The sequence below is a fragment of the Acinonyx jubatus genome, chromosome C1 (assembly GCF_027475565.1).
Source record: "Acinonyx jubatus isolate Ajub_Pintada_27869175 chromosome C1, VMU_Ajub_asm_v1.0, whole genome shotgun sequence".
Taxonomy (NCBI): domain Eukaryota; kingdom Metazoa; phylum Chordata; class Mammalia; order Carnivora; family Felidae; genus Acinonyx; species Acinonyx jubatus.
The window spans coordinates 152,009,062-152,031,100 of record NC_069381.1 but is presented as its reverse complement, the minus strand read 5'-3'; the positions used below and the strand labels follow the sequence as shown (position 1 = coordinate 152,031,100).

Sequence of the window (22,039 nt, the reverse complement as noted above, 5' to 3'; positions counted from 1 at the left end):
GTAATGAAATTCTGAAACAGGAAATGTTCATTTTCTGTAGAATATTTTTTCCTATTGGGCAAAAAGACACTGACTCATTGGCTTTTAACTCTTAGCATGAATCAGCATCAATGGCAAGCCTTAAAAATATTAGATGCTTAAGTCTCATCCCCAGAGATAGGAGTTCAATTGGTCTGGTCTTGGTCCATCCATTGACAGTTTTAAAAAAGTGTCTCAGGTAATTCTAATATGCAATAAGAATTGAGAAACATTTCTCAGAGTGCTCATAATTAGTAGAAAAACCAAATCTGTGTCATTTGGGAATTTAGTTACTATACTATGAAGAGTTGAGATCTAAGCTCACTTAGAAGTTTTGTCAAGGGAATTGTAGAAACGAACATGATGATAGTCTGTGGATTTTTTATAGTGACAGCAAATTATTAGGGGTTTAAGCGCACAGAGCCATTGTCTACAGAATGTAATTAACAAGAGATTGGGTGAACAGAAAAGAAACAAGAAAAATATCCTGAATGAAAAACACCAAGAGCCCAAGGAAGGATGAAAAAGCATATAGAAAACTAGATCAAGAATACAAAGGGAAGAAACTAGAGTGAAAAGAGGAACAAAACAGTAGGTAGACGGGAAGGAGAAAGGATGCACAATTTAAAATGTTAGTCAATTTTTTTATTAATTTTTGTAACTTTCCATTACTCTACCCAATACCATATCTAGATTTTGGCCAATATTAAAACTAGATATCCAATACACTCTTCTTAATTGATTTCCATTCCATGAAAAAATTTAAAGATGAATTATTATATTTAATGTGTATTCTTTACATTTATATTTTTTTCTGATAGATCATTTTTACATAATAGAAATTTAGCTTTAAATGGCATTTCAAAGATAGAAACAAAGACAGAACAATTAAATACAAAACAAAAGCAAAACCTTTATTCTTCTGGCTTGATTGTAATGTGGTTTACCGTTCTTTATGGTAGTAGCATTTTCCTGCATGCATATCACCAACACACTACAAGTCAATAGCTTTAGTATAAAGAATCTACACTTAATGTTGCCTGTGAAAGAAAAACAAAATGTTTTGCTGCAGCTGGTAATATAATTTCACTACCTGGCTTTGTGAGGAAAAAGAAACAAACAACAACTTGGGACCCATATCATATCTGATACAGTTCTAATGCCATACGGGCCAATAAGAGTAAAATCTATCTGGGTAAACAAACACTGGAAAAGACATTATTTTCTGAATAAAAAGACTAGGTGGAAATATCTGATTCAAGCAATGCCAAGAATATCAACTGATCTTTCCTTAAGCCTCTTTCGATGATAAGGCATTACTATTTGAAAGCAAATAAACGCTGGACTCAGTCTGAGATGTGTTTCACGTCGAAATGTGTGCAAAGTTTACAGTACTAATAAAAAAGCAGAAACCTACACTGCATCTTAGTCTTTGTGTCTTAGTTTGTGAAGTGCTGTAATTTAAAAGTGCTAAGAACAGAAACTAACAATAGTGACTGTGACATCAACCTGAAGATACTTTTAATTTCTCATTTTATGTACAAAAGGCTGAAAAATAAAATAAAATGAACTTTTTACAGTATTTATATTTTCTTAGAAAACTCTAACCACACAGGTTCAACAGATTGAAGCAGCTTGCAATACGTTCGTACGGTCGGGCTTTTTAAAAATTTTTTTTAATTTTTTTTTTTACCACAGAGTGTTCAATTAAGATCGGAAGAATAAAAAGCAAGAGCTCTTCCTTGTTTGCTGCAACCTATTGCTTAATGACACGAGAATGAGGTCTTGGTCGAACAATTTGCTTCACTTTCCCACTGACGTATGGCTTCCCATATTAGACTTCTGAACAGTGGAAGGAGTAAGATACAGCAGCATAGGCAAGATAAACATGCAGCAGTGACAGCTTCAAACTATAATAGAACCAATTACATCATATTACCTGTTGAAAGCTTGCAAACTATACTTACTGTGGTACATATTTGATGCAATAAATACTGTGCTTAAGTCATCATTTGTGTTTGCTCAAACATGCACCACTGGGTAAAATTACTATTTACAAAGCAGACTTTTATTTTTTGTTAATTGACATATGCTATGTCAACCTTACCAAGAGCAGAAGATGGCTAAACAATACTGCAGGAAAAAGCAGAATCAACTTTATAAAGTGGTGGGGATGCTTTTTGGTCAATTCAGGTTCTTAAAAGGATTGATAGGATAGTTTTAGTTTATGCCAAAGGACACTTATCAAAAATGTTATAGTCATGCTGCCGGGACTGTGAATGATCATGTGATGGGGTGTGTGTGTCTGTGTGTATACATATATATGTATATACACACACATATACATATATACATATATACATGTACATATAATGGATTATGTAAAAATAAAACAATTCTTCAATGCTTGTGAATTCTATGGAACATTTACAGGCACGTTAAAATTTTTCTGGATGAGATACCTTAAAAACACGAATAGCTATTTAAGCACCTCAAAAATCTAAAAACATCCTGAAACAAGAAGTAAACTCTTTCTTTTTGTGATGTGATTTTTTTTCACGTGTGAATGAGAAATGCAGCATGCCTTCATTTAAAATATATCCAGTTGTACTAGAGAAACGTAGAATTCCCTACCTTTAATCCCTCTCCCCAAACATAAACCCATTTACAAAAATAGTCACATATAATAGTAAACAACCTGTGAATTAAAAAAAAAAAACAGGTGATAAGTTCACAGCATACATTTTGTAAAAATATGGCAGGTGTGGCAGTTAAATCATAAACAGTGGTGACAATTACTATCATCAAGTGTCACGTGTTGAATTTACATAAAAATTTAACTTCCCTCCCCCCTTTAAAGTGGTTCCTATAGTCTGAGTAGCCATTACATCTCTGCTCATCAGCAGTGTCAGCTGGTTGTGAAAACAGAAACCTCCTGTCGATGCTGTTTTTCTGGTTTATTGAGTCCCAGTTTGCTGACCAGAGGTCTCTGTCTTGTTATAGGCACTGACCTTAAGTATACATTTGTAAAAACAGTCAGTTTGGCATAGACCTCCTCTGGGAGTCCTGTTGACACTAATCCATCACCATCACAGGCTGTAAACAATTGATCACAAAATGAAATATTCTTTGTTCCTTTTACTTTTTACTTTCCCTGATATCTTTCCCTTTGTCTTCCTTTTCTGATTTGTCTTTTTCAAATTTTTCTTTTTCCGGTTTGGTGACACTGTCATACGAGGGTGGAGAAGTGGTGGAGGGTGTCACGTCGGTTTTCTCTGGAGTCGAATTCTCATTTAGTTTATCAATGAGGATATCGTCTTTGATAGGTGTTCCTTCGCCTTCTTTGCCTTTGTCTTTCTTATAGATACATGAAACCTTTTTCACTTTTTGCTTCAAGAGGTAGTGTCTATAAGCCCTCTGGATAACAACAGCAGACACCTCCTCTTGCTTGCGTTTCAGAGTGGTCGTGATGGGTTCGTAGGAGACTTTGGAGGGGTTCGATGCCATGAACCGCTCCTCCATCTGTATTCGAAGGGCATCCATCTCTCCACTCTCACCCAAAACACGCTTTGTGAAGGCAAATAAAATGTCGAGGCAGTGGATCCGGTCGCCACTGACCATGGGCAGGTCCATGGCAATGAGCTGGACTTTGTTTGGTTTTGCTATGAGGAGAGGAGGATCTAGGGCAGCTGCAAAATCAGAGAGCTTGGAGAACTCTATAAACTGGGTGGCATCAGGATCGAACTTCTCCCAAACCTCATAGAACATCTCAAAGTCATCCTCACTCAGGGGCTCTGCACTTTCCTCAGTAGCGACACTGAAGTTCTCCAGGATGACAGCGATGTACATGTTCACCACAACTAGAAACGATATGATGATGTAACTGACAAAAAAGAAAATCCCCACAGATGGGTTCCCGCAGTCTCCCTTAACAGAGCTTCCAGGGTGATCTTTTTCAGGGTCACAATCTGGAGGTCCACTATTAAGAATGGGTGCTAGCAATCCATCCCAACCAGCAGAGGTGGTAATTTGGAACAGGCAGATCATGCTGTTGCCGAAGGTCTCAAAGTTGAACATGTCATCAATTCCAACTTCCCTCTTAACATACGCAAAGTTGGACATTCCAAAGATGGCGTAGATGAACATGACCAGGAAGAGCAGGAGGCCGATGTTAAACAAGGCGGGAAGGGACATCATCAGAGCAAAGAGCAGCGTGCGGATCCCCTTCGCCCCTTTGATCAGACGCAAGATTCGACCAATCCTGGCGAGACGGATCACTCGGAACAGGGTAGGGGACACGAAGTATTTTTCTATCAGCTCGGCCAGAAACATACCTGTGGAAAATCAAGAAACAATAACAAAAATAGTGTTATATTTAATAGCAGTGAATGAAAACTTACATGAATTGGATAATCACTAGTTTTACAAAATGTGGGCATGAGAATTAGATATATACATACACACGCACACACATATATAGACACACGCACAATCTGCATTATTTAGCAAAATGAAACTGGTAAGTTTGGTGTTATAACATTAATCCCTCTGAAGGCACTCACACAAGGTATTGATTCTGAAGGTATCAATGGTCATTTTTCCGAGTTCAAGAGAAGCATCTATCAAAAGAAAGATTCAACCACTGAAGACCTAAAGATGTTACAGAGCATATGGCAACCAAACAAAGAAGTGGATTTATAGGTCTAAAATTCTAGTTCTGGTATTGGCATAAGAACTAATGGACAAGGCTTGTGATTTTGGATCAGGAATATGAGAGATATTATCCTGAGATGGCTGTGATCCATTTTATTTGGAAGGTGGCAGAATGATGGACAGGAGAGAATCCAGACTTTGCAGCAGACATAACATTGCACTGAATCCTCTCTCTCTCTGTCTCTGTCTGTCTGTCTCTCTCTTTTTTTTTTTTTACACATGACTAGATGGTGATAGTCTCTATCTACTTTTGTTGTTGTTATTGTTAAACTTAGCACTTACTGGGGCTCTTCTTTGTTTTAGGCATGATACTAAATGCATCAACTTATATCATCTCATTTAATTCTCCCAATAACACTTGAAATATTTTCTGGAAAGTCAGGGATTGGAGAGGTAACTTGTTGTAGGTCACAGAGCCAGTAATTAGTGGAAATAGGCGAGCTCCAGGCCAGGTCTGCATGATCCCTGAGTCTTGTGCCTTAATCGCTAAATGACCACCTCACGGCACTGTTGCGATGATCACACAGGATGGAGAATTGTTTTGGTGTTCTAGTCAGAGAAAGCAGTGTAAATGGTGGAATACTAATTTTTCCCTCTATGTATGTTTTCTCTTCTCTAAGAGGCAGAACCTTGTCTTAAATCTCTTATATTTACTGCCAGCACCTCATTTAATGCCCTATACTTCACTACTCAATGTGTATTGATGACAATGAAGCTGTTTTGGATTTTTGAACAAAATGTCTACTTCTGGAAAAAGAATATTACAAAGCATAGAAAATATCTGAACCCAGAGGTAAGATGAAGCTTATATATACGTGAATATATATAAACACACATACAAACTATTCCAATTATCAATATCCTATCTATGGACTATTTGACTACTTCTAATAATTTTTGTGTGTATGTGTGTGTGAATTATTTATTCAAAGCAATACTTGTCTATATCAACGGAGTGTGATTGAGTACAGGATTGTTATGCCAAGTTCCTGTTATCATCTTGTGAAATGAGACAAGATGATAAATGAAAGCTGCAAAATATAAAATCTTTTTTTTACATATCAGTTCATGCACAGCATGCAACAAGAGAAATGACAAACTGAAGAACGGACGTTAGACTTTTATTTAAGATTTTGGGGGGATAAATGAGAAAGATTAGTGAGAAACATTTTCAAAATTTTAAAACAAATTTTTACTACTAACTTCCTTAATTGAGTAAAAGTACCTCTTCTTACCTACGATAGAGAGAATGACCACCACAAAATCAAAAATATTCCATCCGATGGTGAAATAGTAGTAACGAAGAGAGATTAGTTTCAGCACACACTCTCCAGTGAACAAAACAATAAACACCAGATTAATCCAGTACAGAATGTTTGTCATTTCCTGACTCTGGTCATCAGTTTCCACCATCATGGTGACCATGTTGAGGCAGATGAGAATCATGATGCTGATATCAAAGACTTGTTTGGTAACAAAATCAAAGACCATTCCTTGGAATTTGTTCTGGAACAAAGAGTATGTAAATTTCACTTAGGAACATAAAAAAAAAATCAAATTCAACATATCTGGTTTTAACATAGCAATATGAAAATGTAGCTTTTATAAAAACATACCATGCTTATTTAATACTTGGAAGAACATTTTGTATACTGGAATATACAACTTTTTCCAAGTATATTTGTTTTACTTATACTGTTCATGATACCAGATTTTGTAAACTGACTTTAAGAACCACTTACTGTGTTCTCAGTAACCATAACATCACCATGTATATGATGGACAGCCAGCCAATATTTGCCACCCTAACAAATCTTTGTTATCCCATGTATTGGCACGGGGTATCAAAGTAAACTTTGAAGTACTAATAAACAGCTCTCCAGATTTTTCTCTCATGTTTATTTTTTTCTAGTTTCTGCTTTTATCGTCTTTCCCCAAAGCCAGAGTACCTTAAGGTTCAGCTGGGAAGATGTTTTGAAAAATTATAGTTCAAGAAAAAGGACATATTTAGAACTCCTGGTGAGATGTAATTAAGTTCTGTATTTTATTTCAATGGTATTGTACCAAAATTAATTTCTTAGCTTTGATTACTGATCTATGGTTATGCCAGATTTTAAAATAAGGAAAATCTGGGTGAAATTATATGGGGTAAGTCTTCTGAAAGAATAAAATAATATTTATAAAAGTTATAGTCCACAATCAGATGTTCAACCTTTGCCCTATTCAGTTTGGACCTTATTTCCAAGCACTGAATGGCTTTATGTCTTGTTTATGAAACTCACCTTACCAGTTCTACTTGTTTGGACCCTGTTTTATACCATTTTGCCTACTTGTGCTTGGTATTTCAAGATTTTTGGGGCTCAAGCCTTGACCTAACTTCCACTAAGCTGTCCTGTACCTTCTTAACTAGAACCACGGATGATCTGTTACCTATACACTTCGTAGCTTTCCCAGATTCTGACATGTCTATCCATCTGGATTCTCTGTACTAGTGTTCTCCCTCTCTGTTGAGAGACATCCATTACTCCCTATGCAAATTCTTGGACATCAACCTCCTGTTTGTAGTATTTTTCTCTTTTCTCTGAATAGGTATCTGGCTTACTGGACTGGACTTCTATTGCTTCAGGTGAGTCTGTCCTTCCAAAGCCTTCTTCAACTTAATAAATGTGTCTAATTCCAGTTCCAAACCTTCCTTCTTAGTTCTTATTTGCTGTAGCTTACCTTTCCAAGTCTGGTTATGTTTCTCTTATTTCTACCCTTCTGATATTTCCTATCCCTCTGAATAAAATTTGCAGATTCTACTGTATCATTTTATCTTATCTCCTTGTACTAAAAGAGACTTCCTTCACCCCTTCTCTGGTGACTTTGAATTCAGTTTTAAGTTTTAAGCATTCTGTGTCCTCAGAAAACTACATTTACATTTGATTTGTCATAAAATTGATGACACTGTATTGCATATGGTTTGCTCTTATTTATTTGTTTTAGTTATTTCTCCTAGTTGTCTGGAAGCTCTGGAGCTGTGTCATTTTTTCTCATAGACTTAACACCTACAGTGTAGGAGGTTCACAATTGCTTAAAATTAGAAGGTTTTATCAATAAAAAGCTTAGTTTTCCTGCCCATGTAGTTTTCCAATGGGTCACTTCAACGTATAACTGCAATCCTCAGTCCCTAATTGTTGTCTCCAACTTAAATCCCAGGATGTAGTGTATGCTGCGGGAAGCTATGTAACCCTGGCAGCTTTGTTTGCCAAAGATTTACGTTCTTTCACTTCATCTTGGCCCTTGACGATGATTAGGAATCCTTTCTCCCTCACTTGCTCCAGGATAGTTCCAAACTTCTCAGAAATATCCTATTATTTTGGTCTCTATTCTTTTTTGGGAGCATCAAAATCCGTGTCAAGAAACTCTTCTACTTCCTTTTGCATTTCATATTATCTTGACTTTTCACATATATCTTTCTATATATGATTCCATATTTGCTAGAGGACTCATCCCTCTAAAATATGTGACTTTATTCTATATTCCCTCTCTTCACACTCTTCTTCTTCAGAACTCCTGCTTTGTTTCAAAAACCTACCTCTCAGTCTTAAGAAACATTATTTTGCTATTTCTAAATACTCATTCTTATTCCTGTCTTTTTTTGACTGCCAGATTCTGCAAGCTAGCATCTCTGATTTTTTTTCTCCATGCATGTCCCTTCTTCATACCTTGCATGACGCTAGTCATTCAGTGTGTATGGTAGAAACTCATAAGTTCTCTTTGTTGGGTTCTTCTTTGCTTCCCATATTCAATTAATAGACAAACTTTGTAATTGTACTCTAGTGACAGCTCACAAATCCATCCACTTTAATTCATCTCGACATGACTCTGGTTCAGGCTACCTATCATCACTACCTATCATACCCTATCATCATCTATCCGTCAGCTCCAAAACAAATCTAATAAGCATACACATTGCCCCTGCCAATACTAGTTGAGTTATCTTCACAAAACTGCAAATGACCAGGTCCCCTTCAATCTCTTCCAGTTGCTCTAAAGATAAAGGCAACTTTTGAACATAACATACAAAGCTCAGAAAAGTCTGTGTACCCTAACTTCTTTCTCAACACATTCCAATAAGCCCCCACTCTCTACATCCCAGCCTCACTGGCCTTCCTACTTCAAGGCCTTCACACATGCACTGCCCTTCTGTTAAAGGGCTCTTTTCTTCCAGACAGTAATTCCCTGTAGCAACCAAGCAGCTACTGGCATATAATATACAATTGGAAGAGCCATAAAAATTCAGAATGATGTCATCAGATTTAGAAGCAAGATGGTAGGGGAAATACGAAATATTTTTAAAACCAGGAAAAACAAAACCTGCGACTTGTTTCATAATGATTCCAATCAATCTGCAGAGTTGGACAGAAAATGTGGCAAATCTGAGATGTACCGATTATTCCAATTCATCCCCACCACGCTCTGTGAACACTCAGTATTTCCACACAGTGTATGTATGGATATGTTTTCTTCTCTACATTATTAGACAGTCCTCAGTGACATCAATTCTATGTAATACTATTGGCATGTAAGTCTGAAACTTTTTATTTACATATATTTTATATGTTTATATATAATACGTAATTTGTGCGTTATATTATATATAATATATATACACTTAGACTATTACACATATACTTAGGCTATTTAGGCTAGCTGCTAGTCACATTGCTAAGATAGAAATTTTGTTTTGTAAATTCACAAAAGTACTAGTATCTAGCAATTTGGGCTGTGTAAGTTGTAAATAACATAGATCTTGCTGGGAATGAAAGTATGTTATTCTTACAGCAGGCCGAGGGATGGGTTTTTGTGGTTTCTTTGAACCCAGTTTTTTCATTGCATTGTAGTATTTCTTCTGCTCTTCTGTCATAAAAATGTCTTGACCTCCAAAGTAAAGAAATGAAAGCAAAATTTGTTAAAATCATGTTCTTTGCTAGTTATAAAATCTACCTCAGAAATTGTGTGAAATCGCTTCCACTTGCTATTCTAATGTTGCCAATATCCGCATTTACAGAGATGCATATATTCAATCTTTAAAGTATTCTGTATTAATCAGTCATATTTCTATACTGAAAATATCAATACATGCTATCTGAATTAGCAATTACTTAAAAACTCACAATTGATTAAATATCTCAAGATAATTTCAGAATTTTATATTTCTTCTTTTTTGCTGATTACATTTTAGACCCTAAAAGAACTAGTGTGACAGGTTCAGTTCACATTTTAGAATAAAGAGGAAGTTTTAGTATACTTATCTTCTTTTTCTGTTGGTTGAAGTTATCTATGATGACACCAATGAAAAGATTCAGGGTAAAGAACGAACCAAAAATAATAAAGATGACAAAATAAAGGTACATGTACAGATTGTCTTCATACTTGGGTTGTAATTCTACCTACAAAATATTAAGGAATGATAACTATTAGAACCACTACTTGTTTTATAAAAGGGACATCAGCAAATTTTCAATTCTCAAAGCATGTCTCAATTGCTGGGAATGAAAAAAAAGGTCAAACATTAAAGAGATTTTAAGAAACACCAAATCTAACATGCTTATTGAAGAGTCCTACGAGACTGCTCACTGATTTGACAAAGTAAAACAACTCATAGAAAAGTCTAGGTAATTAAAATTAATTTCACCCAGTAAGTTTCTAGATTATGAATGCACTTTCCCCAAAGTGCCCCAGTAGGGCATGCAGAGTGAAGATTTCCTCTTCCTGCAAAAGAGATGTTTGAGTCACACTATTTTGTGTTCAAACCTTTAAGATTTATTCTCTCTAATTCAGTTTTTTCATCTGTAAAATGGAAATAATAGAATCTTAACCTCACAGGGTAGTTGAAAATATTAAATATATTAATATATGAAAAGGGCTTAAAAAAACCAGTGCCTGGCCAGTAGTAATAACTGAGTGCAAAGGTTTGATTTCTATTACACATTTCTCTTCATAGGCTAGAGTTATTATTGTATGTGTGGATATGGGTTCATCTGTTGGATCATTCCTTCTTGAAAATTAGTGTACAGATTCATCCTACTCAGTAGGCTTTAGGCACAGTTTCTGTAACAATGATACCCTCTCTTGTCCAGCACACTTTTGGTCAAAAAAAAAAAAAAAAGAGTGACAGTTGGCTTGAGCATTGACTATAATCTATAGCTCAGGTCACACAGGATATTGGTCTAACCAACTCAGTTAACCAGTCCCAGGTGGTAATGGATACAGGTAATGTATCATTGTGTCATGAAGGCAATGTAGAGGGTAACGGTCCACTTGATATATTTTTCTAATAAAATAGAGTAAAATGGAAAATATTAGAAGTATTGTAAAAGTACATATTCTTTGATGAGACTTTTATTTCATTTATGTGTGTAGATAGCAAACAGTGATAGAAAATGATACATTTAAATGTTTTTAAATTAAATACTATCTATACAGAAAAGTGCACAGCACATAAGGGTAAAAGGTAGTAATAAATTGTTACAAAGTGAATGTCACAGTGCAGGACATCCTCAAGAATTCAGAAACCCTTGGTGTATCCTTCCTAAATATAAACTCTATAATCCCTACTAAAGGCAATCATTATCTTTTTATGGTAATTATTGCCATGCTTTTTCTTAGAGTTAACATCTAAGTGAGCATTCTTGAACAGTAAGATTAGTTTTGTTTACATTTTGTCTAGTGGACACATTTGCATAACTCTGTTTTACATATATATTTTTTAAAAATTTATTTTTAAGTTATCTCTACATCCAGTGTAGGGCTTGAACTCATGACCTGAGGTCAAGAGTTACATACTCTACCGACAGGGCCAGTCAGGCACCCCAACTTTGTTATATTTTTAAGATTCATCCATTGTGTTGCATATGCTGTATTTGTATATCATTTCATCACTGTATAATATTTAATTATTTGTCCATTTTTACTACTTTTGAGTTGTTACCAGTTTTTGCTAGACCAAAAAGTTATGTTCATTCTTGTACATAGATTCTGCTATGCATGCACAAAAGTGTAGGATATATTGCTAAAAATGAAACTGCAAGGTTAAAGAATACCTTGAATTTTATTAAATAATGTGATAATGCTCAACTTTTTAAAATAAATATTTATCTATTTTTTCCCGGTAGCATTAAAAGTTCTTATTGTTCTTTATTCTTGACAATACTTGGTATTGTCATAATTTTTAATATTGCCAATTAGGCAATAATGTCACATTTTGGGTTAAAGTTGCATTTCTCTGATGACTACTGAGAGTAAGAGCAAGCAACTTTTCTTAATTTTGATGTCCACTTGCATTTCATCATTTGTAAAATGCGTAAATGCTGAGGAGTTATGTAACAGACACTGTCTTCTAAGTTACTAAGGAAGAAACTGAAAGTAAGTTGCATATCAACCTGTTGATAAGGAAGGTGGAGAGAACTTTAAATGAATTGATCAAAACAAGTAGGAAACTACTGTAGAAGAAAGTGGTTATGAGCTCATGCTTGTGGTCAGAGTTCAAAAACATATACAACGGCTTAATGCATTGAGCCTCTTTGCTTCAGTAGTGAAATGAAGCTAATGTCAACCACACAATAACATTGTTACTTAAGATTCAATGTGATAGTATAAGAAAGTCCTTAGCTGAGGGAGTAGTAATACATAATTAATTATTATTATTATTATTATTATTCAAAAGAGCACATAACTGGGATTCTTGATACAGAGATACAATGCTGTGCTTTTAGTTCTTGTGCTCTCTCTCTCTCTCTTTTTTTAATAAGGTGAAAAAAACCCCACAGGAGTTCTTTCTCAGTGACCACCTGGTTATTGGTGCTAGGGAAGTAACATTTTGAGTTTAATTGCTATGCTCCGGCAATATACCAGAAGGCAATCTCTTTTTTCCAAAATGTGATTTCCTTTCTCCTTGTTAAACAGTACAAAATTAATGAAGAGTGTACACAAAATTTCAAAAGTGTTGAGGTGTGTAAAGTAGATTGTGAAGGCCCCTGCCTTCTACCACAAAAATCTCACATCCCAGAGAGAAACACTAAAGTTTTGTTTGTTTTGATTTGTTTTGTTTTTCCACCATTAGATTCTTCTATTACAAGGAAGATAAAAAGATGGAGGAAATCTGTGACAGACAAAGGAAGTGCGTTCTTTGTTAAGAGCTTCTAGTGCACAAATGGCCAGAACTATCGGAGCCAAAAATAAATGGTCTCAGTTTGCAAAATCAACAAGTTTTTAAGTGCTGGGTGTCATGCTAGATATAGAAAAGACGTGTTAAAAGATTTACAGCGAGTAGAGAAAAACATTCAAATCAAATTTTGGAAGAAATAATGCAAGGTTGAACATTTTATTTTTGTAAAATAGATGTTTTCTATAAATTGACTCATTGTTTTATTTACCAGTAAATTACAACACTGTGGAAATATTCACTGGATCAAATTAAACAATTTTTCCTCTAAACAGACTTACGTTTCGTGAATCAACAGCTGCATACATGATATCCATCCATCCCTTAAATGTGGCCTGTAAAAAAGTCAGACCACTTAGTTTTTCTCCCCCACAAATTATAATTTTAGAAAAGAAAGTTAAGTATCGGATTGACCAAGATTCATTCAAAAACAGGTATACAAAATAGTTTGGGGTTAGTATTTAAACTCTGGTCAAAGTTTGTAATATCATAGAAAATACTTCAAATTTATGTTCTTCTATAAACCTATAATTAAGCCATGACAGATTATAACAATGTGCTATCATAAAAGCAATTATAAACAACCTTTGCCTCTGATATGCCTATGAGAATACAACATAAAATTTGATAAAATAATTTGGTGTATATGATACTAGCATCAGACAAGATGAAAAATATGCTGCATTGCTTGATCATAATGCTTTCCATTCTACTTATTCTCTTCTAAATGGTATTCTCACCGATCACGAATCATGATGCTGTATTCTCGAAAATCTACATATTGTTGATTATACTATTTTAAGACAATTATTCCATAAAACAAAGTAATTTCCTAGTCGGAAAGCAAATATATTCAGCTGCAATGCACTCTTTTAAATATTTATGGGTTTTTTGCAGACATAGCAAACCTGAAAACAAAAGTCTTATACATTTTTTTTCAGTTCCTTAGAGCCACAGAATCTGTTCTTCCCCCTAATATTCATACAGTGTCGGGTATCATGCAGGTGGATCAGCTCAGCGAGTGGTCAGTTGAGAAGCGGGATAGATTGTCTATGAATTTATAACAGATATAATGAACTTGATAGGAAGATTTTTATTTGTAGGAGAGCAATCTCCCTATCTGAAGGAGTTCAAGCAGCAGGCAGGAAAGGTGGGAACTGGTGTGACAGATATTAAGGTGGGGAAGCTTGGTTGTGGTGGTGGTGAAGGTTAAGTGGGTGAAGACTTGATGAGGGTTTGGTACTGTCTGGTGGCCAAGGAGTACAGAGATCTACCACTCCTCTTACCCACATACGCTTTTCCAACCCCACCCTAGGGCCACTGCCTCTACTTTGCTCAGAGTCGGGGTGGGGTAAAACAGTGGGAACCTACATAACAATGTCAGTAACAAGGGACTGGTTCTAGGGTACCTAATGCATAGTCTGAAAGACTGTAAACTTTGTAGAGCTTTCCAGTTTCCAACATGGTGCAGAAAAGTTAGTTCAGCAATGATTAGAAAGAATGTAGGCAGACGAGCTTGAGAAATACGTTTTTGGAAATATTGAGGGGGGAGGTTTCAAACTCATGTTAATAAGACATCACAGAGAATAATAAAGTGGTTACTTACTACTTGAAGCAGAGAAAGATATCCAAGTCCTACATTATCAAAGTTTACTTTCACATTTTTCCACCTGGCAGTTTGATTGCTCTCTATGAGGGCTTTACATTCGCTGTAGTTGTTGACCACACTTACATCAAACATTTCTCCAGTGGTGTAGTTAATACAATGATAAAACTTGCCAGCAAAGAGATTCACTCCCATGATACTGAATATGAGCCAAAAGATCAGACAAACCAGAAGTACATTCATTATGGATGGAATGGCTCCTAAAAGAGCATTGACAACAACCTGGCACAGAAACGAGAAGGGAAAACAAGTGAAAAGTCAACAGCCATTTTAAACACTATTCAAAGAACAGCATTCAAATGAAAGAAAAGATATCTGTTCTTAAAGTTAAATATTGGGCAGAAACTATCTGCAGTATCTGGCAGCTCCAGTAAAAAAAAAAAAAACAAACTTTACAATTATAGTTCAGAATAGTATAAAATAAATTTTATATTGTAGAAATGCTTTCTCAAGAGGTAAGAACATACACATGGCACATTTTCATCAAAGAATGGAACTAATTCTAAGTGGGGAGAATAATTAGGGGTGCAAATAGTGATGTGGCTGTAAAAGCAGGGTCACCATGTGGATATCACAATTTCTAAAAATTTGCAAACCATAAAATTTATTATCCACAATTTGAAAGTAAAAGAGAACAACACGTGAGGGTCATTTTCCAGGGCAAAAGGGAACACTAATAATAATTATTCTGGGAACGCAAGTATAAGCCAGGACTGTCCCAAGCAGTGTAGTCTAGGTTCTCCCTACACATGCAAACTTTGGAGCAGAGATCGAAACATGGAAATTGATCATGTGATGGGGAGAAAAGGGTTTGGAGGGCAGGAGATCTGTGGGCCGGTTTACATCACAAATTAGCTGTGCACCTTTTGGCAAGTTATTTCATTTTTCTGATCCTCCTTTGGGGAATCCCTTTCAGAAGAAAATTCTCATAAAACACTGCAATTTGATCCCAAGGTCTTCACTGAATGGTTTTGTTCCTTGCAGCTTTCTTAATTAACTAGGACTTCCAGGAAACGTTTTTCAGCACTTTTTAAAATTATCCCTCAAGGAAGTGTTCAGCAAAATATCTTTTTCTGTGCAAGTGCACCTAACCTACACCAGAAATAAACTTTATCGATGAACAGACATGTAAAATATGAGAAATACATTCATTAACCTTCCTCAAATGCTTTATGGTATAAAAAGTACATACGTACATACATATAAATATATGAGTAACGGTATCTTACAGCAACAATACCAAATAAGTACTTGGCAAAAGGCACAATTCATCTGCAAATTGGCACCTGGAGCCTAGTCAGTAAAGGACAATATTTTAATGTGTTTTTAAATGAAAGTAGCTTTAAAAGAACTTAATACAGTACTAAGTTACTACTAGAATTTCAACTCTCTAATAAGTCAGAGGGACTTGTGGACTTGACAGTTCATTTTTAAGTTCACTACAAGCAATGCTCTGCAAATGTGAGGAGATGATACTGGTTAAAAGACTTAAAACACACACACGCAGGTGCACACACACATACACACACACACACTCACAAAACTGGATAGCAAAGAAATAACACACGTGTTTTCCAAGACAGATGTGTGGAAGGACTATCTATGCAAATTTGATATAGAAAATATGAAAAATTATTTTAGTACTGACAGTTTGATTCTCCTTCTTAAATTAAAACTACTACTGATTTTAAATTGATAAAGTGAAAATAATTTAACAGCTAACCATTCCTTTCTATGCAACCATGCGCACACCAACACACAAGCACGCACACTTACACACATCATTCATTTCTGGTTATGTCTGAAACATTCAGAGGAAGTCCCCAGTAACCATTTCCAAATATCAGAAAAAGTGTCATTTTCTAAGAGTTTCTTTTGGAATAGCTAAATCCACAGAGATAGGGCGTCATCATTTCCTCCGTGCTGAGGGTGTGTGTTCTCAGGTTATGTGCCCCGGGGGATGACAAATGGCAACACAAATTCCTCCTTGTCCCTGTGTACCACCTTTCTAAATGACTGTTAAATTTCCACAGCTGGCCTACTTTTCAGCCACCTCAGCCTGTGTTTGAAAGCTAAAGGGCCAGATTCAGATTTTAAAAGACTCACAACACATCATAGGAGCAATGAAGAAATGAGGAATTCTTTGGTGGTTTTAAATTACAGTCAGTGGAATTTCCTGCACATTTACAAATGGAATGAACATAACTAATCTTGTCTCACATTTGAAGTCTATGCAACATGATTGATATTTCCCACAGAGTGAAAAATCTACTTAGAAGTGGTCTAATTGTTTCTAATTAGAAGGAATCACTTAGGCATTCTATTATGTGAGTGTCTCCAACAGTGTCAAGTTTATGGACATCTGACAAGTTTTATTGATCAACTGGTTACATCAGTATGGATGTATAAGACATTAAGTCTCCATGGATTTGTCATTTCTGAGGTAGAAAATGTCAGTCTGTTCTCAATTATAATCCCAGCAATTTCTAAAGCAGTGGCTCTTACCCTCATTCCTTCAAACCGGGATAAGGCTCTCAATGGCCTCAGAGCTCTTAGTGTTCTGAGGGATTTGATGGCACCAAGTTCTGAGTAACCCAAGGCATTTGCAGTCAGGCTAACCAATGAGACCTATACCAATGAGAAAGCAACCAATGAGAAAGCAACACAGTTTTCTTATTTATAGACAAAAATGCTTACCCCGTTCAATCTTGCTCTGTGCAATAAACCAGTAGTTCTCAACCTCTAGTGAGTATCAAAATCACCTGGAGGGCTTGCTGAAAACACAGATTGCTGGCAGGCAGAGTCTGATTCAGCAGATTTGGGGTAGGGCCTGAGAATGTGCATTTCTTCAAGTTCCCAGGTAAGGCTAAAGATACTGGTCTGTCAGCCATACTTTGAGAACCACTGCCATAAACTTACGAGAAAGAAGAAGCTATACATGTTCTCTTTTCAAGATTCTTGACAAGAACAGTTTTTTTTAATCAAATGTAAAACAAGAAACAGAATACCACAGAAGTGCAATCTTCATCTACAGATCTGTAAAATTCTATTTAGCACACCCTCAAGGAAGAAGGTTAAAACAGTGCAAGTACACAGGTGAAGTAAACCACTGGTGAATCTGAGCACAAACACACTCAGAAAGAGCTAGGCCTCTAAATAGTGGCTTTGTCTTTGTGTCAACTTCATTACGAGGGCATAAAACCATTAATTACGTCAAATTAAAATAATTAACTAAAAAAGAAAAATTGAGATTTCAGGGGGTGCCTGCATGGCTCATTTGGTTAAGCATCCGACTTTTGATCTCAGCTCAGGTCATGATCTCATGGATTGTGGGTTCAAGCCCCATCTCGGGCTCTGCACTGACAGGATTCTCTCTCCCTCTCTCTCTGACCCTCCTGCTCCCTCTCTCAAAATAAATAAATAAACTTTAAAAAATAAAAATAAAAATAACCCTCTTAAAAAATTGAGATTTTAGTATGACTAATTAGAAATTGCCAGAACAATATTTTTTGGGTCATTTATACAGACAACTAATGTAGTTGATAGAAGTTCTAAAATCTCAACTAAAAAGGAAAAGAACAACTCTTATTGGTGGCACAGAAATGTCTGATTTCCTTTGAAAGTACATAGAAAACTCATTAAAACTACGTAATCTAAGAAAAAGTATTTTTTCTAAATGGCACTTGAATTTCAAAAGCAATAAATAAAAATAGATGTGTAATATAACTTTTAAGAGCATAGTGTAAATGGTATTTGACAAAAATATTTTTTTAAAAAAATAAATGAAGTACACAGAAAATTTTTCCAACAAAACTTATTCAAAGTAATTTGGCACATGAAATGTGAAATAACAAAACCTCTAAATTTGGCAAAAATCGAGCTACAAAAATTTATCTTAAGTGGTTTACATATTTTTCCTAAAATCTAAACTTTTAGCCTTTGTGAGCCCTCTCTTCACAGATAATTGAAAACTAAAGTTACTGAATTGTCATTCGTTGTGAAGATTTTCTGCATATAAAATATGAGGCCCTGGACTACTTAATCTTCCCTGAAGACAGAATCCAAAAGAAATAAGCATAAATTAAAGAATGAAAGGTAAAAGTAGGGCATAAGAAAAAAATTCTGAACAGGGACAATATTTATTGGCTAATTAAAAGAAATGGTAAATTACCCAATTTTATGTGACTTCTGTAGTGAAATGTGAGAAGGAGATACATTCAGGCTTTCTCATCTTTCTGTTGCAATCTCCTAATTGGTCTTTTGGCCTCTAAATTATCCCCTTTCTATTCAATCATGCACTACCCCACCACACTTCTCTCTCTAGTAGAGCAAGCTTTTTGTGTTACTTTCCATAGATAATGCTTTATGGGCTTCCGTATCTCTTTGGATGGCATCTCAGATACTTTAAACACTTTTCAAACTTACCTTTCTTACGTCATCATCCAACTACAATACATTTGTCCTCACCCTGTGGCACTGTTCTTACCCTCTAGTGTTATGTGTTTCTTGAACAGGCCCTGCTTGGTATGCATCAGTATTTTAACGCTTTGGCGTCCCTCCCCTTATCTATACCTGCTGACGCTCGCATTCCTCAAACTCCAGCTTACATTGTGCTGACCTCACAAAGCCTTTCCCCCTTCCTTAGTGAAGTGAACAGCACTTCTAATACCAACATCATCTTCTCATTGTATATATATCTGTCCTCATTAGTCGACTTTAAGCCAGAAGCTAGAAAAAGGACATTCACATTTGTAACTTTCATAACAAAACAGAAGATCAATAATATATTTGATATAAAGCAAGGTATTGATGAGTTTCACATATTGTCTTAAGAAGTTTTTTTATAACGTTTATTTATTTTTGAGAGAGAGAGAGAGGGCGGGCAGCAGAGGGGCAGAGAGAGAGGGAGGCACAGAATCCGAACCAAGCTCCAGGCTCTGAGTTGTCAGCACAGAGCCCGATGCGGGCTCGAACTCAGGAACTGTGACATCATGACCTGAGTCGAAGTCAGATGCTTAACTGACTGAGCCACCCAGATGCCCCAAGAAGTCTTCTTAAATTTAAGAAGGTAAATATCAGGATATGCTCAGTAATATGAGCATCAGCTGCAGGACAACTGGATTTCTCCTAAGAATTTCTTTATATTCAGGTCATATTGATTTAATGCTTTTATATTACACAGACACATTAAATGGCATATATTTTTATTATAAATTTACCAATGTATCATAACCACATACAGAAAATAAAGAAAAGGAAAATTATCATCCATAATCCCATTATACAAATCAAAGGTTATAGTCTTGGTATATTTTTTCATTGTGTGCTGTCCAATCAAATGTGGTTTTAAGTATTTTTTTATTGTCTTCCTATATTGCCAGAAAACTTTTGATGTAATTCTGCATGAAGACTTTATATATTACATTTAATAGTGGATTTGCTTTAGGCAGATTAGGAAAAAATATATAACAAGGATATTTTCCACCTTAAATTCAAAGAACTCTCTTTGTCTCATAATTTTTTCTTCTGTTTGGTGATTAGAAAGTTTATATTGGATTAAAAGTTGATTTTTCTTTCATTTGAAACTATAAAAAATAACTTTCTTCATGAAAGGGTCCTTTTTTTGTTGTTTTTACTGGCATGATATGCAAGTTTTATATATCAAAATATTTCAAGTTAAAAATATGTCTTTAAATTCGAAGGAATTACAGGGGTGCCTGGGTGGCTCAGTCAGTTGAGCGACCGACTTTGGCTCAGGTCATGATCTCACAGTTTGTGAGTTCGAGCCCCACATTGGGCTCTGTGCTGACAGCTAGGAGCCTGGAGCCTGCTTCCGATTCTGTGTCTCCCTCTCTCTGCCCCTTTCCCACTCATGCTCTGTCTCGCTCTGTCTCTCAAAAATCAATAAACGTTAAAAAAAAATTTTTAATTCCAAGGAATTACAATCAACAGAATATTATCTTCAAAGTGCAGTATTTAGCACATTGTGCTTTCCTGCAAATTCCAGAGTTCTCCTCCTTTGCTGGCTGTGAACATCATCCTGTCACCTCCCCCATGTGCCTGTCCCCTGTCCCCACTGACTTGCCTAGCCTTTTCTAGAGAAAAGGCCTTTAAACTTCTTTTTACCCATTATGCATAGACTACTGATTTAAAAGGCATTTAAGAAGTAAGTCTCTGGAACTAAAGGAAAATGATTTTTATTTCTTTTGTTCTTTTGTGAATAAAAAGTGAGATCTATACTCCCTCGGAAACCAGAGAGCAACTTCCTATTCAATTTTTTTAAAGACTTTTATAGTCTGGTACTCCACCTTTATTTTCAACACCAGGGCAGTTTAATACAACTCTGAAATAATTGGCCCACAGCCAATCTATTTCAATCATCCCACAAATCAAGAAGTGTCTCCTGCTTTTTTGACTTTCAAGTTTCCTTGTAATTAGTAATCCATCTTGGGACAAACACCTCTCAAGACGCTCTGATGATAACAAAAATACTAACGTCAAAGATAACTGTGAGGAATTTAAATACAGTAATTCTGTCAAGGGTAAGAATGAGAAAAGCAAAACTTCTACATTAATATATTTTGTGTAACTTGGGATTTAAATATTAATTTGCAACTAAATCAGTAGGTAAAGTAAGGCAGCATTTGACTGTTTCACCTATGAAAGTATCTGAATTTAAATCAGCAAAAAAACATCTTGGGGTAGATTCTCATTGGGAAAATGGGAACCGTCATTTATATATACATGAAGTTTTTACTGAGTGCCTACTATGTGCCAGGCACCATTGCTAGAACTATCATATCATGCCAATGGGATGAAACAAGAAAGTGCAGAATACTCACATCAACAATGAGGAAATCTAGCCAGCACCAGGCATTGGTGAAATACATTTGAAAACCATATGCAACCCACTTTAGAAGCATTTCCAGGATGAATATATAAGTGAAAACTTTGTCAGCATATTCTAACATGGTCTTAATGGTTTTTCGCTGCTCGATATATATATCTTCAAAGGCCTGTAAGTGAAAAAATTCCAATGAATTTCATTGTCATAAACCGTCTCTAATTGATGTCTTAATAGGAAAACCATGCTGCAAGCCTCTACTCAGGTGCTTAAGTCTGGAAGGCTTCTTCCCATTTCCCATAGTGGCATTTTGCTTTATAGTTACCTGTATGCAATGACTATTGGCTGCATATTTCAGTCAGCCAATGAATTAAAATAATTTTTAAATTAGGGTATCAGGGTATCTCAAAGAGCTTAAAAATTTTGCAACTGTCAGGTCCATCTCTCCACAGCAGGAGGGAGAAAATCAAGTGTGAGTAGATCTGCTTTGTTCAGTGCACTGTAATGTATTCTGTCAGTAATGCGAATGTAAGGCAAGGAGCCCCCCCTCCCCACCCAACCTGGAGAAAGAGGGACAGAGGTTTATCAC

The 22,039-nt window shown here is 35.7% G+C and overlaps 1 protein-coding gene across 5 annotated transcripts in view; it reads right to left on the bottom strand.

Moving 5' to 3' along the window:
• Positions 1-648: 648 nt before the first annotated feature.
• SCN2A (sodium voltage-gated channel alpha subunit 2) overlaps positions 649-22,039 on the bottom strand; it is a 139,291-nt gene continuing 117,900 nt past the window's right edge. For all 5 annotated transcript variants that reach the window (XM_053215216.1, XM_053215212.1, XM_053215214.1 and 2 more), the window contains exons 20-27: positions 21,449-21,622; positions 17,112-17,234; positions 14,547-14,828; positions 13,222-13,275; positions 10,029-10,166; positions 9,557-9,661; positions 5,967-6,237; positions 649-4,352 (exon numbers count right to left, since the gene is read on the bottom strand). In XM_053215216.1, the coding sequence (XP_053071191.1) occupies positions 3,157-4,352; positions 5,967-6,237; positions 9,557-9,661; positions 10,029-10,166; positions 13,222-13,275; positions 14,547-14,828; positions 17,112-17,234; positions 21,449-21,622 (2,343 nt within the window). In that variant the 3' untranslated portion in view covers positions 649-3,156. The remainder of the gene's footprint in view (positions 4,353-5,966; positions 6,238-9,556; positions 9,662-10,028; positions 10,167-13,221; positions 13,276-14,546; positions 14,829-17,111; positions 17,235-21,448; positions 21,623-22,039) is intronic.